The sequence below is a fragment of the Stylophora pistillata genome, chromosome 14 (genome assembly GCF_964205215.1).
Source record: "Stylophora pistillata chromosome 14, jaStyPist1.2, whole genome shotgun sequence".
In the NCBI taxonomy this organism is placed as follows: Eukaryota; Metazoa; Cnidaria; class Anthozoa; order Scleractinia; family Pocilloporidae; genus Stylophora; species Stylophora pistillata.
In genome coordinates this window covers 6439879-6454781 of record NC_142532.1, presented here as the reverse complement: position 1 = coordinate 6454781, position 14903 = coordinate 6439879, and the positions used below count along the sequence as shown (strand labels likewise).

At 38.3% G+C, this 14903-nt stretch overlaps 1 protein-coding gene and 1 long non-coding RNA gene across 2 annotated transcripts in view; both read left to right on the top strand.

Annotated features, from left to right (window-relative positions):
• LOC148716280 (uncharacterized) overlaps positions 1-14903 on the top strand; it is a 279731-nt gene that overhangs the window by 182868 nt on the left and 81960 nt on the right. The gene's annotated exons all lie outside the window — the stretch shown is intronic.
• On the top strand, positions 1984-4105 carry LOC148716290 (uncharacterized). The gene is made up of 3 exons (XM_088745617.1): positions 1984-2818; positions 2974-3003; positions 3089-4105. The coding sequence occupies exons 1-3, from the start codon at positions 1984-1986 to the stop codon at positions 3580-3582; spliced, it is 1359 nt and encodes a 452-aa protein (XP_088601743.1). The 3' UTR covers positions 3583-4105.

Sequence of the window (14903 nt, the reverse complement as noted above, 5' to 3'; positions counted from 1 at the left end):
TTTGTTGTGGCATGTGTTGCCATGAGTTCAAGCCAGACAAAAAGGATCTTCACCGATGTAACTGGGGTGAATGCAGGAATTGCAAAGAAGGTGTCGATCTACGCAACCATCAATGCTTCATTCAACCCGTCAGCCCCGAAGAAGACCAGCGCAAGAAAAAACCGAAAAACAAAGTCAAACAACAAAGAAAAAAGAATCCAGAAGCCTCTGAATAGTATGAGCCTCCCATTAAAGTCTAAGACGATTACGAAGCTATGCTGGATGAAGACGGAACTCGTACCCCTATACTCATCGTGGCCCAAACGTCCAAGTCCGATGACGTCATGGAGTTTTATGGTCCGGAATGTACCGGTGACTTCCTAGCCTTTCTCGACGAATTGGCCTACGGTCCACCGGAAGAGAATCATCACTACTCTGATTTCCGGGAAGTCATCGGTATATTCCATAATCTTAAGGGGTATGATTCCGTCTTCCTACAGGAGCAAATGGTGAAAGAGGGTCCGAGGTTTGAATTTCTCATCCCCAACAGAACAAAGAATCTCTGTATGAAAGTGGGAAAAATTTCCTTCAAGGACAGTATGTGTTTCCTGCCGATGTCCTTGGCGTCCTTTTCCTCGACCTTTGGTATACCTGAGTTGAAAAAGGGATTCTTCCCTCACAAATTCCACACCCCCGACCATCAAAATTACATTGGCCCCCTCCCTGCACCAGAGTACTACGACCCGAATGGCATGTCTGCTAAGAAGAAACAAGAGTTTGAGGAGTGGTATGCGGGAGAACGCAGTAAGAATCTTCCCTTCAATCTTAAAGAAGAGTTGATTTCTTATTGTCGTTCGGATGTAGCCCTCCTCAAAGCTGGGTGCCTAAAATTTATCGCGGAGTTCAAGGCTATCGCCAAGTTTGACCCTATAGAGAAATGCATTACCATCGCCCAAGCCTGTAACAGGTAAGTAGTAGAAATGAATTTAGTACATGACTAGCAATGTATGACTAGCAATGTATGTAACCGCTTCCGTTAGGATCGAAATACGTCGCGAAATATTTTGTGGTTTGACTTACGCTACCGCCGGGATTACCGCAGTATAGATAGGCATAGCGTATAGCTCGCTTTTCAGTTCTTCAGAAGATCCCGCGAGATCAAGATCTGTTTGTGAAAACTAGAAGACAAGTTAGAGCGAAAATCTTGATAGAAATCAAGACCCGCGAACGTTGGTAAGCAGCAATCTAATTATCTTTAAGGCTATGAAGCTATGTCGGTTTGTAATTCCGAAGTTATAGGTTTCGCTAGATTTCACTGTTTAAGTCCTTTTCAATATCACGTGCGCTTGGTTTTATGATCATTCCTTAGCTGTAAAAGAAACAAATATTTAAGTGATTTCTTAATGTAACTATTTCAGTTGACCGCTTTGATTCGATAAATGCCCTGAGGCCACAAGAATAGGAGTATGTAGGAACAATAAAGGAAAGAATCGTATATCCATATTGGTTTGGTGTTTTCGATTGCGCGTGTAACAACCCGGGAACGAGACTTTCATTTCCAACTTGAGCGAAACCGCTACAATGTATTAATCATTGTATGTTAACATTTGTTATAGGTATTGGCGAAACTGCGTTATGGCGCCAGATAGTATCGCTATTGAACCCGAGAATGGATGGGAAGGTGCCACGCCCAACCACTCGCACGTGGCGTTGGAGTTGCTCATGTGGGTAGAGAGAGACCTGGGTTCTAGGATACAGCACGCGCGCCAGGGCGGAGAATACAGCATACCCCATGGATCTCGTATATATACGGTGGATGGCTACCATGCGGAGACACGCACTATATACGAGTTCCATGGGTGTTTGTTCCATGGGTGTCGGTCGTATTACCCGAAAAGAAACCAGATCGCCTTTTCCTCGGCTGGAATGACAGTGGAAGCACTTCGTAGCCAGACGACACAAAAAACTGCCACATTGCAATGATTGGGGTATACCGTCGTTGAAATGTGGCAGTGCCAGTGGGAGCAAAAGAAAAAGTCAGATCCAGTCCTCCGCGGATTCACACAAACCCTCCAGATCACTTCACCCTTACAACCTCGAGAGGCCTTCTTTGGCGGCAGAACAGGAGCCAGGACACTCTACCACCATATTGATTCTACCCAAGGGGAACAGATCCGGTACAGGGATGTCACCTCCGAGTACACTTGGGTGAATAAATACGGTGAGTACCCTATTGGCCATCCAACCATCATCCTGCAACCCGCCAACCAAGACCCCCACGCCTATTATGGGTTGATGAAAGTTTCCATCCTGCCACCCACACACCTCTTTAATCCAGTCCTCCCGCATCAACAGAAAATTGGTTCCACCAGCAAACTCACCTTCCCCCTATGCCGGTCCTGTGTCACCGAAGAATCCCTCAAGCCCCTCCCTGAAAGAAATTTCGTCTGCACCCACTCAGACAAGGAACGAATGCTGATTGGTACCTGGTGCACCCACGAAATTCTCAAAGCGATTCAGATGGGGTACCAACTCATATGTATCCACGAAGTGTGGCATTTTGAGAAACGCCAGCTTGGGCTCTTTGCTCCTTACGCCGGCACCTGGTTAAAGGTCAAGCAGGAAAGTAGCGGGTACCTCGCCTGGTGCCAGACCGAGGAGCAAAAAGCCCACTATGTCAGCCAGTACAAGGAAAAAGAAGGTATTACATTAGACCCCGCCATGATCGTGAAGAACCCCGGAAGGAAGGCGACCGCTAAACTCATGTTAAATTCCTTCTGGGGGAAATTTGGTCAGAATTGTAACAAGGCCAAAGTTCACCAATTCAGTCACCCAGCAGGCCTGCTAGAGCTCCTTGATGACCCGCTTTAGGAAGTGATTGATGTCAGAATCCTGTCACCCGAATTGGTAGAGTGTGTGGCCAAACGTCATACAATAGACCCAGAGAAAGGAAAGGTAGTCAATGTCTTCATTGCTGCCTTTATGACCTGTCAGGCCAGATTAAAACTCTACGAGTCCCTGGAGGTAAGTTTTGCAGTTGTGTCACTTATTTTATTTTATAAAAGTTTTATTTATAATTCTTTTATTTTTGTCTCACTGGTCCTTGAAGATTGTGTCCTTTACTATGACACCGATTCCGTACTCTACAGATGGAGGCCCGGGGAATCAGAAATCCCCCTCGGTGACTACCTGGGGGATATGACGAACGAGTTAGACGCAGATGATTACATCATGGAGTTTATCTCTGCTGGGGCCAAAAATTACGGATACGTGACCCACCAAGGGAAATGCTGTGTCAAAGTGAAAGGCTTTTCCCTGAATGTGAGAGGCATGCAGCAGCTGAATTATGACGTCATGAAAGTGAACATTATAGACGAGATCCAGCATCCACTGGATGAAGCAAGAAAAACCGAGATCATAAATTCAATTCATTTCATGAGGGATCCAGTTAAAAAGAAAATAAGGACTGAGACACAATTCAAATCCTATCGTCTAGTGTTTGACAAAAGAGTGATGCAATTAGGCCGATTTAGATCATATCCCTATGGATTCGATAGAATGGATGATGAGGATCAAGAATTAATAGACTTGTTGATGTGTTAAAATAGTTGGTTTTTTATTTTTTTCCAAAATAAATATAACATTGTTTTTAAAAACAGTGTTTTTAACATCACTTATGTGTTTCTTTATGTCTGTTACAAGATACAACAAGGTTCGGGGCATACATTATTTAACCCTTCTAAAGAGAAACGTCACGATACTCGCTCCGTCATGGGAAAATTGAGCAAATTGATTCATTTCTGATTCACTGAGTTGCATTTCCACTTCGTCAATGTGTTGATTTCACAAAGGAATGTAATGAATGTGTTTCGGTTCGTAATAATAATTCCCTTGTAATAGAGGACGATACTCAAACGTATGCATGAGATCGGTGATTTGACCCCCCATCATCACGGGTGCACACAGGGAAAAGTACAGATACAGCGTGCCTGGGTCCATACCATTTTCATAAGTGCTTTCTTTGAGATTGGTAAAGGTGTAGGTAAACTCGTCGAGAAAAAACTTTATAGATTTGGCTATGAAGCTATTGTTACCCATCATCGCAGATTCAAAAAGCCCATATCTATAATAATAATGCTGGGACACAGTACGATCCTCTACAAATTGAGTACCGCATTTCCTCATGGCAAGATTAGGTCCACTTTTGAATGTATCGACACTCTTGTATTGAGTAGCCTTTATCCACCCAAAAAGTTCACACGTGTCTTTCCTTAGAGTAAATTGACAGTGATCTCTAAACTCTCACCGGGAGGGGTACACGCTCTCATCCACCTTTTCAGACGTCACTGTCAGCGTACCTTCCTCCTTGTTAAAAATGGTATCAAATTAAAGCTGTTCTTTCCCCGGTTTATGCACTAAGGAATGTTTCTGCGTGAGTTTATTTAAGAATAACTCGTATTCTCTCTCGAATAGAATTTTGAGAAGGTCGTAGACTGTCGTCATGCAGGTATCTTTAAGAAACACCATAAGAAACACCATAAGACAACACCACAAGAAACACCATAAGAAACACTCACTTCTACATTTTCATGTGACGAGTCACCCTCGTTGACTTCGCGATACGATTTCATCATGATGAATTTGTCTGAGACCCTTGAGAAAAGGTGTAAGGATCGATTCGGACGGTAAGGAAATGCATGTCATCCCCACTTCCCATTCTCCTTCCAATTCCAAACGTTTATTGAGCCGATTTTTCCAAGAGTTGTTGGTGTTTCCAGGAAAGTATTTGACACTCCCATCGTTACTGGGTAACGTCAAGTAAAAGTCACTCATGTCGTTGGGTTTGCTGTGACACAATGAATGATTTTCTTACTGTGTTCGTGTCTTTATTTAATCCTTTTAAAGTGAAACGTCACGTGAACGAATTAAATCTTTGAGGAGGTTTTCTCGCACTGAATCTAATAGATTTCCCTGCAGATCGTCTTGACTAGGTCTGACGCCGGCGGGTAATTGTCTCAACTGATCGGTTAATTGTCGTTCCTGCATTAATAATTGTTTTACCATGGGTTCTTTCAATCCAGCTTGCGTGCGTGTATCTCTGAGTAACATTTGAGTTTCGGCAGCGACTCGTGCAGCTTTATCTAGCAGGGTACTTTCTGATATTTTCCCCTTATAAAAATCCACTAAGGCCTGAAATTCGTGCGGTCTGACGATTAGTTTTGTTTCCATAGTTTAATTCAGGGTATCACAGTATGTTCGCTTATCCAACGTAACCAGGAACACCCCGTGCTGTTGTCACCACTCTTGTCAAACTAGATATGAAAGGTAATACCCGCGTCGATTTGATCTTTATTCTCTTCGGCTTCTATCTTGGGATCACTCATTTTTTCATATGCTGCCCATTACAGGAATGCTTTTCTGTAGATTTTTGCTTATTCATCAGTACTACCGTACTAACAGCTTTCACCAGTACTACATTACTAACAGTACTAAACCTCTCGCGAGCAAGCATGAATACCTACGTAGAAGCGTACTAACTACAACTCTCCAACGAGCAGGAATACCTATGTACTAGCGTACTAGCGTACTAACTACAGCTCTCGAGCGAGCAAGCATGAATACCTACGTACTAGCGTACTAACTACAACTCTCGAACGAGCAGGAATACCTACGTATTAGCATACTAGCGTACTAACTACATCTCTTGAGCAAGCATAAATACCTACGTACTAGCGTAATAAGTAAACCTCTCGAGCAAGCATGAATACCTACGTACTAGCGTACTAACTACAGCTCTCAGCGAGCAAGCATGAATACCTACGTACTAGCGTACTAACTACAACTCTCGAACGAGCAGGAATACCTACGTACTAGCATACTAACTACAGCTCTTGAGCAAGCATAAATACTTACGTACTAGCGTACTAACTGAACCTCTCGAGCGAGCAGGAATACCTACGTACTAGCGTACTAGCGTACTAACTAAACCTCTCGAGCAAGCATGAATACCTACGTACTAGTGTACTAGCGTACTAACTACAGCTCTCGCCGAGCAAGCATGAATACCTACGTACTAGCGTACTAACTACAACTCTCGAACGAGTGGGAATACCTACGTACTAGCATACTAGTGTACTAAGTAAACCTCTCGAGCAAGCATTAATACCTACGTACTAGCTACTAAGTAAACCTCTCGAGCAAGCATGAATACCTAGGTACTAGCGTACTAACTAAACCTCTCGAGCGAGCAGGAATACCTACGTACTAGCATACTAAGTAAACCTCTCAAAGCATGAATACCTACGTACTAGCGTACTAATTAAACCTCTCCAGCAAGCATGAATACCTATGTACTAGCGTACTAACTACAACTCGTTCTTTTCATGCAGGCCATGGAATTGAACATTTGATTTAGTCTGTGAAAAGAGGAGTATATTGATAACCATTGGGGTTTGTGTTTTTGTGGTGTGGACCTTATTTTTAATGCAGTAATGTAGTGGAGAACAACTCGCACTGCGTTTTTTTGGTGATCTCAAACTTACGGTTTTCGTTGAAATAAACCATTTATGAATTGCAGTTTTCTCTTTAACCCTTTTAGAAACTATATTTTGTTAAAACAAAGTAAGCAATAAATCCTAATGAATCTTAAATAAACATGAGCTTGAGTATGCTACCTAAGAGAACGTGAAAAATTCGAGATGTTAAATAAACTCGTTCTTATCCAACAGGGGTTAATATAGTGTGGTTTCAGCCTCAAACATTTTCTGTTTCATCTGTCCCTGAGATCACGGAGAAACCGTTTAGGGCAGTTTGTGTTATTGAGAAAAAGAATACCGTTAAAATTGCACTTGCAAAGTTTTGGAATTAAATTATTCATATAGATATGTCTCATTAGATATTTTGTTGTGTAGTATCGCCAAGTATTTTTACTAGTTGTGCCGTATTTGCCGTATTTTGTGGTACACGGTAAGGACAACTCATCACGGCTTGTTGCTCATATGTTTAGTACATTAGTACTGTGGTACTTGGTCCGGACATTTCATTACGGCTTGTTATTCATTTGTTTACTACGTTAGTACCTTAGTACTCGGTACGGACAAGTCATCACGGCTTGTTCTGAATTTGCTTAGTACGTTAGTACGTTAGTACATTAGTACTCGCTACAGACAACTCATCACGGCTTGTTCTGAATTTGCTTAGTACGTTAGTACGTTAGTACTCGGTACGGACAACTCATCACGGCTTGTTCTGAATTTGCATAGTACGTTAGTACTCAGTAGGGACAACTCATCACGGCTTGTTCTGAATTTGCTTAGTACGTTAGTACGTTAGCACTCGCTACAGACAACTCATCACGGCTTGTTCTGAATTTGCTTAGTACGTTAGTACGTTAGTACTCGGTAGGGACAACTCATCACGGCTTGTTCTGAATTTGCTTAGTACGTTAGTACGTTAGCACTCGCTACAGACAACTCATCACGGCTTGTTCTGAATTTGCTTAGTACGTTAGTACTCGGTACGGACAACTCATCACGGCTTGTTCTGAATTTGCTTAGTACGTTAGTACTCGCTACAGCCGACAACTCATCAGGGCTTGTTCTGAATTTGCTTAGTACGTTAGTACTCGCTACAGCCGACAACTCATCACGGCGTGTTCTGAATTTGCTTAGTACGTTAGTACTCGCTACAGCCGACAACTCATCACGGCTTGTTCTGAATTTGCTTAGTACGTTAGTACTCGCTGCAGACACTCATCACGGCTTGTTCTGAATTTGCTTAGTATGTTAGTACTCGGTACGGACAACTCATCACGGCTTGTTCTGAATTTGCTTAGTACGTTAGTACTCGCTGCAGACACTCATCACGGCTTGTTCTGAATTTGCTTAGTATGTTAGTACTCGGTACGGACAACTCATCATGGCTTGTTCTGAATTTGCTTAGTACGTTAGTAAGTTAGTACGTTAGTACTCGCTACAGACAACTCATCACGGCTTGTTCTGAATTTGCTTAGTACGTTAGTACGTTAGTACTCGCTACAGACAACTCATCACGGCTTGTTCTAAATTTTCTCAGTACGTTAGTACCTTAGTACTCGGTACAGACAACTCATCACGGCTTTGGAAGGTTTATTACTCAGCCGTAAGACCTATTTGTTTTATCTTCTTTTTCAACCGATTATTTCCGAAATTTATAATTCCTTTGCATAGATGTAGATAAACAAATAAAAGAAAGATCGAATTTTTAGGTTTATAATGGGCTAGAACAGCAGAACTTAAACAAGTCGGATCAAATCGGCTTAATTTTAATAGTACGTTAATCATCTGTACTAAGCGAAAAACAAGAAAAAAAGAATCCTATTTTGGGCATGGTCTACATTTTTTTACTGGACAGCGACAGAACACTTCGTTCATTCCTCGCCAAAAGCCTCCACCAGTCTGAGCAGCCAGTAACTGTTTCCGTTTTTTTAAAGAGTTGACACACTTGCCTATCGCGCGCAACACCTTGCTATACTTGCTCAATTTGGCTACCATCTGTGGTGGTAAGGTGAGATGACCTCTCAACATGTTCATCACCATTTCACTCACACTATTAACTTGCTCTTTACTAGCGTGTAATACTTTTTCCTTTCGTAACTTTGAATTTTTTTCACACAAGATAGATTTTAAAAAATCGACATTTCTTTTCATGCAATTCATCCTCGTCTTCTCGTAGCTGATTCTAACGCTTTTTTAGCTCCAAATCCTGCGCCACCACTCAAGGCTCCTAACCCCACGGCTTTTTCTCCAGCAATGAGTGCAGGGAGGAGTGCAGCTAAAGGTAATATTCCCCCTCTTTGTCTTCTCCTTGTCACCCTTTTTTTGGTCCTTCTCCGTCTTCTCACAGTGCGTCTACTGCGTCTGGCCATAATCACTGTCTGCAGACCTCTTACCGACACAATGGACAGAATGGGTGACGTCAAACATTTTTATTTCCTTTTCCGGTTGAGTCTCTTGATAAAACGTTTGGCCATCACATGACTCAACGCCTGAGTATTGAGAATGTTTTTATACAAATTGTTTCCAAATAATGCTCCTACGAAGTCTCCTCCGCGTTGTCTCTTCCTTTTACGACGTTTGTGCATATCTATAACAACTCATGCAACCCTCGTGTTTTAAGAGATGACTCACGAGTCTCATAGAATCACGACTCGCCGGGTGTACATCAAAACACAAATAACCATACGGTCTTTCCGTGCATTCGTTATATACTTTCATGACTTCTTGCCATTTGGTAGGGTACATTTGCAAGAGTAAATTTCATAATCCAATTTGATCGCGTGGGCTTTTAAACGCAATGATGTACTGAGCATTTCTAGAGATGGTTTTGGCATATTTCCCCGCAGGAAACATATCTTGACAGAGGTAGCATACGATGAGATTTAAGTGATGGGAATATCGGGTAAACAAATTGAGAATGTCTTTATCATTTCCTCCTTCGGCCATCAAATCATCCAAAGTAGTATAGGACTTGGGGCTCTCAGACCAAAACACCAAAAATGGTAAAAAATCAAGCTTTACCAAAGCAATTTATATCATTCTTCAACCGATTCGCAGCGATTCATTTTCGATAGGCTCAGGACGACTTGATTTTCGCCCTCTATAAAACGAAAAATAGTGAAAAATGAAGCTCTATCAAACTGTTTTGTATTACCATCAACCCTGATTATTCACAAGTTTGATAAAAAAACACTTAAAGAAAACTCACGTTCACAAAATATGGAATGTAATAAAGAAATTCATGATGCTTTAATAAAAGCGGAAACATATTGCTGTCCTTTGTGTGATAAAGTTATCCGGAAAAATAATAAGCCCATTGAAGAAAAATGTTGTGTGAATCAAAGTATTCGTTTAGATAATGGTTTCTTCGTTTGTATTAATTGTGGACAAGTTCATAGCCAATATTTCAAAGATCCTACCAAATTCACTGATTTCTATAAAAATTGGTTCAAATTTAGCAGAAAATCAGTCTATAACAGAAAATACTGTGTAAAAAATATCATTTATGATATTTGTGATAAAACCCGCATTCAAATAAATAAAAACCACATAGACAAAATTATAAAAGTCTTTGATCTCATTGGACAAGTTCAATCACAAATAAACAGTTCAAGAAAAAGAATGATATCATTAAAGTTTATCATTAGTAAACTAATTCATATGATGAATTTAACACCAAATGAAATAAAAACTTTAAAATCAAAAAAGACTATGAAACAATGTGAACAGTATTGGGCTCAAATATTAAATCTCATCGGAGACGAAATCGTTTCAATCCTCAATCAACAAATTTCGAATCATAACTCAATAATAATTTATCTGCATCAGGGGCTAGATCAGTAACTACACCATCGATGTAGCTCATCATTTGTCGTAATGAATCGATGTCAAATTCACCACTTCTCAATGTATTTTTGATACTTATTAACAAATGTTGATAACTTTGGTAAGCATAGGTGCAATTCTGAATATTTAAATCTAGGTTTTTGTGAGCCATAAATCCTTGGATAAGAACAGAGATTGTTGATATTGCAACTATTGAAATACCTCCTGTCGCTACAGCAGAAGCAATACTTCCTGTTGCAAATATGACAGATAGAGAGTTACCAATTAGTTTGATTTTCTTGAATCTTTTCATTAACTTTTTATAAGCCCAACATTTACGATGGTAAACCTTATAATAAGTTTTTAACTCTACAATTTGGTCTTCAGTCAGTTTGCTTGATATGTGATTCCAATTGAATATTTCCTTTTTCTTCACAGTCATATAAATATTAGATATATTAATCTTGTTTTGCTAACATGATGTAACTGTTGTTTGTTCCATCGAAAAGTGTATTACTATTATCAGCCTGTATTTTTAGTGATGTATTTGCTTGGAAATATAACATTACTGTGTTGGCTATTGTCACCCAAGAACCTTTAGTGTTTTGGAGTTGAATATTAATATCACTGCTAGTAGTCATGAATGGTTTATCTAGAATGAACTTGAGATGTGACAAATGTGCACTTTTCACACCATCGATGAATGTGACAAGATACAAACCAGCATTATTGACAATTAGTTTTGAGGTATCGCTTGAATTCACTGTAAAATCAGCATTACTGCTTTGAGACACGTTGGTGCTATGATCTGATGTTCCATTCACATAAAAATATACTCTCGAATTATTATCATGTGATAGTTTGCCTCTATACCAATTTTTTTTTGTTGCATTTGTTAATGCTGTTTTACTTGCTTTAGTGCCAATGTTTGTTTGCAAAGATGTTTGAACATTGTCAACATATTTCTTAGTCGCTGGGTTCCTAGCCGTTGTTGGTTCTTTATTCAAAACTGCTTCTGGATAAATGTACAGTTTGCTATCGAACAACGCATACCATCTATCATAAACTTCAACTGGTATGTCGTTATGATATCCCTTCGAACCATAGATTACAACCCATATATCTAATTTTTGATCATATGCCTGACCTTGTTTAAATTTAACTATAATATCCCACATCAAATAATTTGGTGTTGTATTGCTCCATTTAGTCATATGAACAAGGCTTTTAATATGATTTGAAAATCGATTTGATCGTTGTCTTGTAATTGTCTCAACAGAACTTGCAGCAGCCAGAGTTACTGAATTATATTCAATTTTACTGGATTCCCACCATATTTCACAAACAACTGTGTATTCCGATTTTGCTGCACTGTACATATTGACTCCAAATCTGCTTGAATAATAACCTTTTGATGAATCAAGTTTTAGTTCAAATGGTTTTACCTTTTTATTGAAGTGATGAAAGTCTTTGTTAATCATCAATTTCCCAGTGATATCGTCTTCATCACTAAATTCGTTGCCTATAACACCATTCATGATATAATTCAGATCATTATTTAAATTGTTACTGATACTATGAGATAATTGGTCGTTCACAGATGTGTCTACATATGTTTTATTACAAAGATCACTTCCAGTTGTTGGTGATGCTGAATTAATTGCTTTATTGTTTCCAAGGTTGAGATTACCAGTCATAGATTGAGAACCATTTCTTAACATAACAGCATTTGAATCTGGCTTTTTTATTATATTTGTGTTAAATGTTGTTGTATCAAGCTTTGCACTCAACCCATTCGTCACAACACTCACATCAGCCTTTTTATTGAGTTCAGTGTTGAACTTATTTAAATTAATAACACTGGTTCCATTAGCTGGCTGATCTGAAATGCCTGTTATTTGTCTGTCGAAACCACTAACACTTGTGAAATTTAGAGCCTTTTCAATATTACCACCTTTGGTTTTATCAAGATAATTACTTAAATCAACACTACCAATATCATGTTTCTTAGCTAATTCAGTGTCAACATACCTTTTATTACATAAATCAGTTCCAGCTGTTGGTGCTGCTAAATTAATTACTCGTTTATTTCCAACGTTAAGGTTACCAGTCATTGCTTGAGAACCATTTAATAACATGACAGTAGACGAATCAGACTTTTTTCACTATCTCATTGTTGAATGTTGTAGTGTCTAACTTTTTATTAAGTTCAGATGTGACATAATATTGATTCACAGCTGATGAAGTTTGAGATGGTGTATTACTTAGACCATTTATTTGCCTGTCAGTACCACTAACATTTGTGAAATTTAAAGCTTTTTCAATATTACCAACTTTGGTTTTATCAAGATAATTACTTAAATCAACACTTCCAATATCATGTTTCTTGGCTAATTCAGTGTCAACGTACAATTTATTACATAGATCAGTTCTAGCTGTTGGTGCTGCTGAATTAATTACTTTTTTATTTCCAACATCAAGGTTACCAGTCATTGCTTGAGAACCATCTAAAAGTAATACATCAGTTTTATTAGCTTTATTTACAACAACAGAATTGAGTTTTTGTAAATTGACTACATCTTTGTTATTTGTTGGATCAGCCACATTAATAATCTTGTTGTTTTGCATATCAAGATTACCTGACATGGGTCGTGTTCCATCAGTATGAAGATGATCGTCGGTATAAGCTTTTGTACAAGCATCTTGATTATCGGTTGGATTTTTCAAGTTCTTAAGTTGTTTGTTTTCCATGTCATAATCACCAGAAGCAGTCAATTTAAACCCTACACCTGGTAATCCTCGTTGACCTCTTGAAGTACCACTACCAGATGATTTATAATTTAATAATCCATTTGAACAACTCATTATATATATTAATTACATTATACTTTTTCATCAAAGTTCTTTGAAGTAAATTTTTTCATCTTATCAAGATATAGGAATGAATAGGGCTCTTGTGTTGCTTTTTGATAACTATCTTTTGGAATTCCAGTTTCGCTACATATCATATTTCTTTCATTTTTGCTTGGAAAATCATAAATACAAAAATGACTGCAGTTCAGTCTTATATCCTTTGGTGTCTTATAGAAACTCTGACTTAAGTAAATAACTGAACAGTTCTTATGTCTTCCTCTGATGAAATATTCAATCAGTGGATTTTGTTTCTTTTCACACACAAAGTCATCAAATATAACAATTTTTTGTGATTCATTATCCATTTCAGTGACAGGAATAATTTCATCATTGCTTACTTCAAGAATTGGGTAACCCACCTCTTCTGAAATAGGCTCAAATGTTTGCATCATATGTTGATATTTTGTTTGTTCAAGGTTTTTAGCATAAAGATATATTTTATCGAAATACAAAAGTCTATAGATCATATCAAGAAGCAAATTAGTTTTACCAGAACCACTTGGACCACAAATAAGCATTCGAAAACATCTATCTGGCATTAATTTATGTGCCTGCTTGAAGTTAACATTATTGTTATCTTCAACATTGTAATTAGGTATTCTCATTATAATATATACTTATATTATATATGAGTCTTAAAAAATGGCAAAAGTTAGCGAAAAGTAAAACTAATCTTGGAAACCAAATCAATAGAGTTCATGATGCTATTAAGAAAACTAACATCAACCAACAAACAAACCAGACATTATTTAAACAAATGTTTGAACCAGTGACTGGTAAATTAGATGAAGTTATTGAAAGTAATTTGAATACACCTCCAATTAGAAAAAAATCAAAGAAAAAAGGTAAAACTCCACACATTGATTATTACCCGGAAGTGGATCCGTTTGAAGATATGGATGTAGAGGGTCTTTTAGATGATGATCGTGGATATGAACCATATGATGAAAAACAAATTCCAATATCACCACCACCTTATGCTTATAAGGAACCACCAGCAGTGGTGCGAAAAGTTAAGCCTTATGATGGTGATCAATCATTCGGTGAAATGTTGGATTCTTTTGAAGAACCACCAGAGTATGACTATGAAGAAGACATTGATTATGGCCTACAAGATTCAGATGCCGCAAACATGATTTTAGATGATCTCAATGTAATTAATTATGATGATCTTGATAAAAGTTTATCAGAAATACCTAGTGAAGGAGGTAAAAGAACAAAATTAACCCGAATCATTAAATACGCTGAATCTCGAAGGAATCAATTAAAAGGATATAAAAGTGATGTTACCAAAAGATATAATAAAGGTGAAATAAATGATGCAGAAAAGCAATTAGAAAATAGAAAAATCGATATAAGACGCTCTGTGTTAAACAAATATATCTCAGATAATAAGAGAAAGTTAAAGACTATTCAAGGTTCAGGTGTTCATTTTTACAATAATCCCAAACAGCTTGTGAAACAACTCAAACTCATCATTGGTGAAATGATAGCCGGCAATAATAGTATTAAAATGAGAAACACAGGTCAAGCCATTCTTGATACTCTCTTGAAGACATCAGTCATAAACAAGAAACAATACACAAAAATGTTCAATAATTATTTCAAAATATAATGTAACCATATCATATAATGGAGAGAGAAATTGTT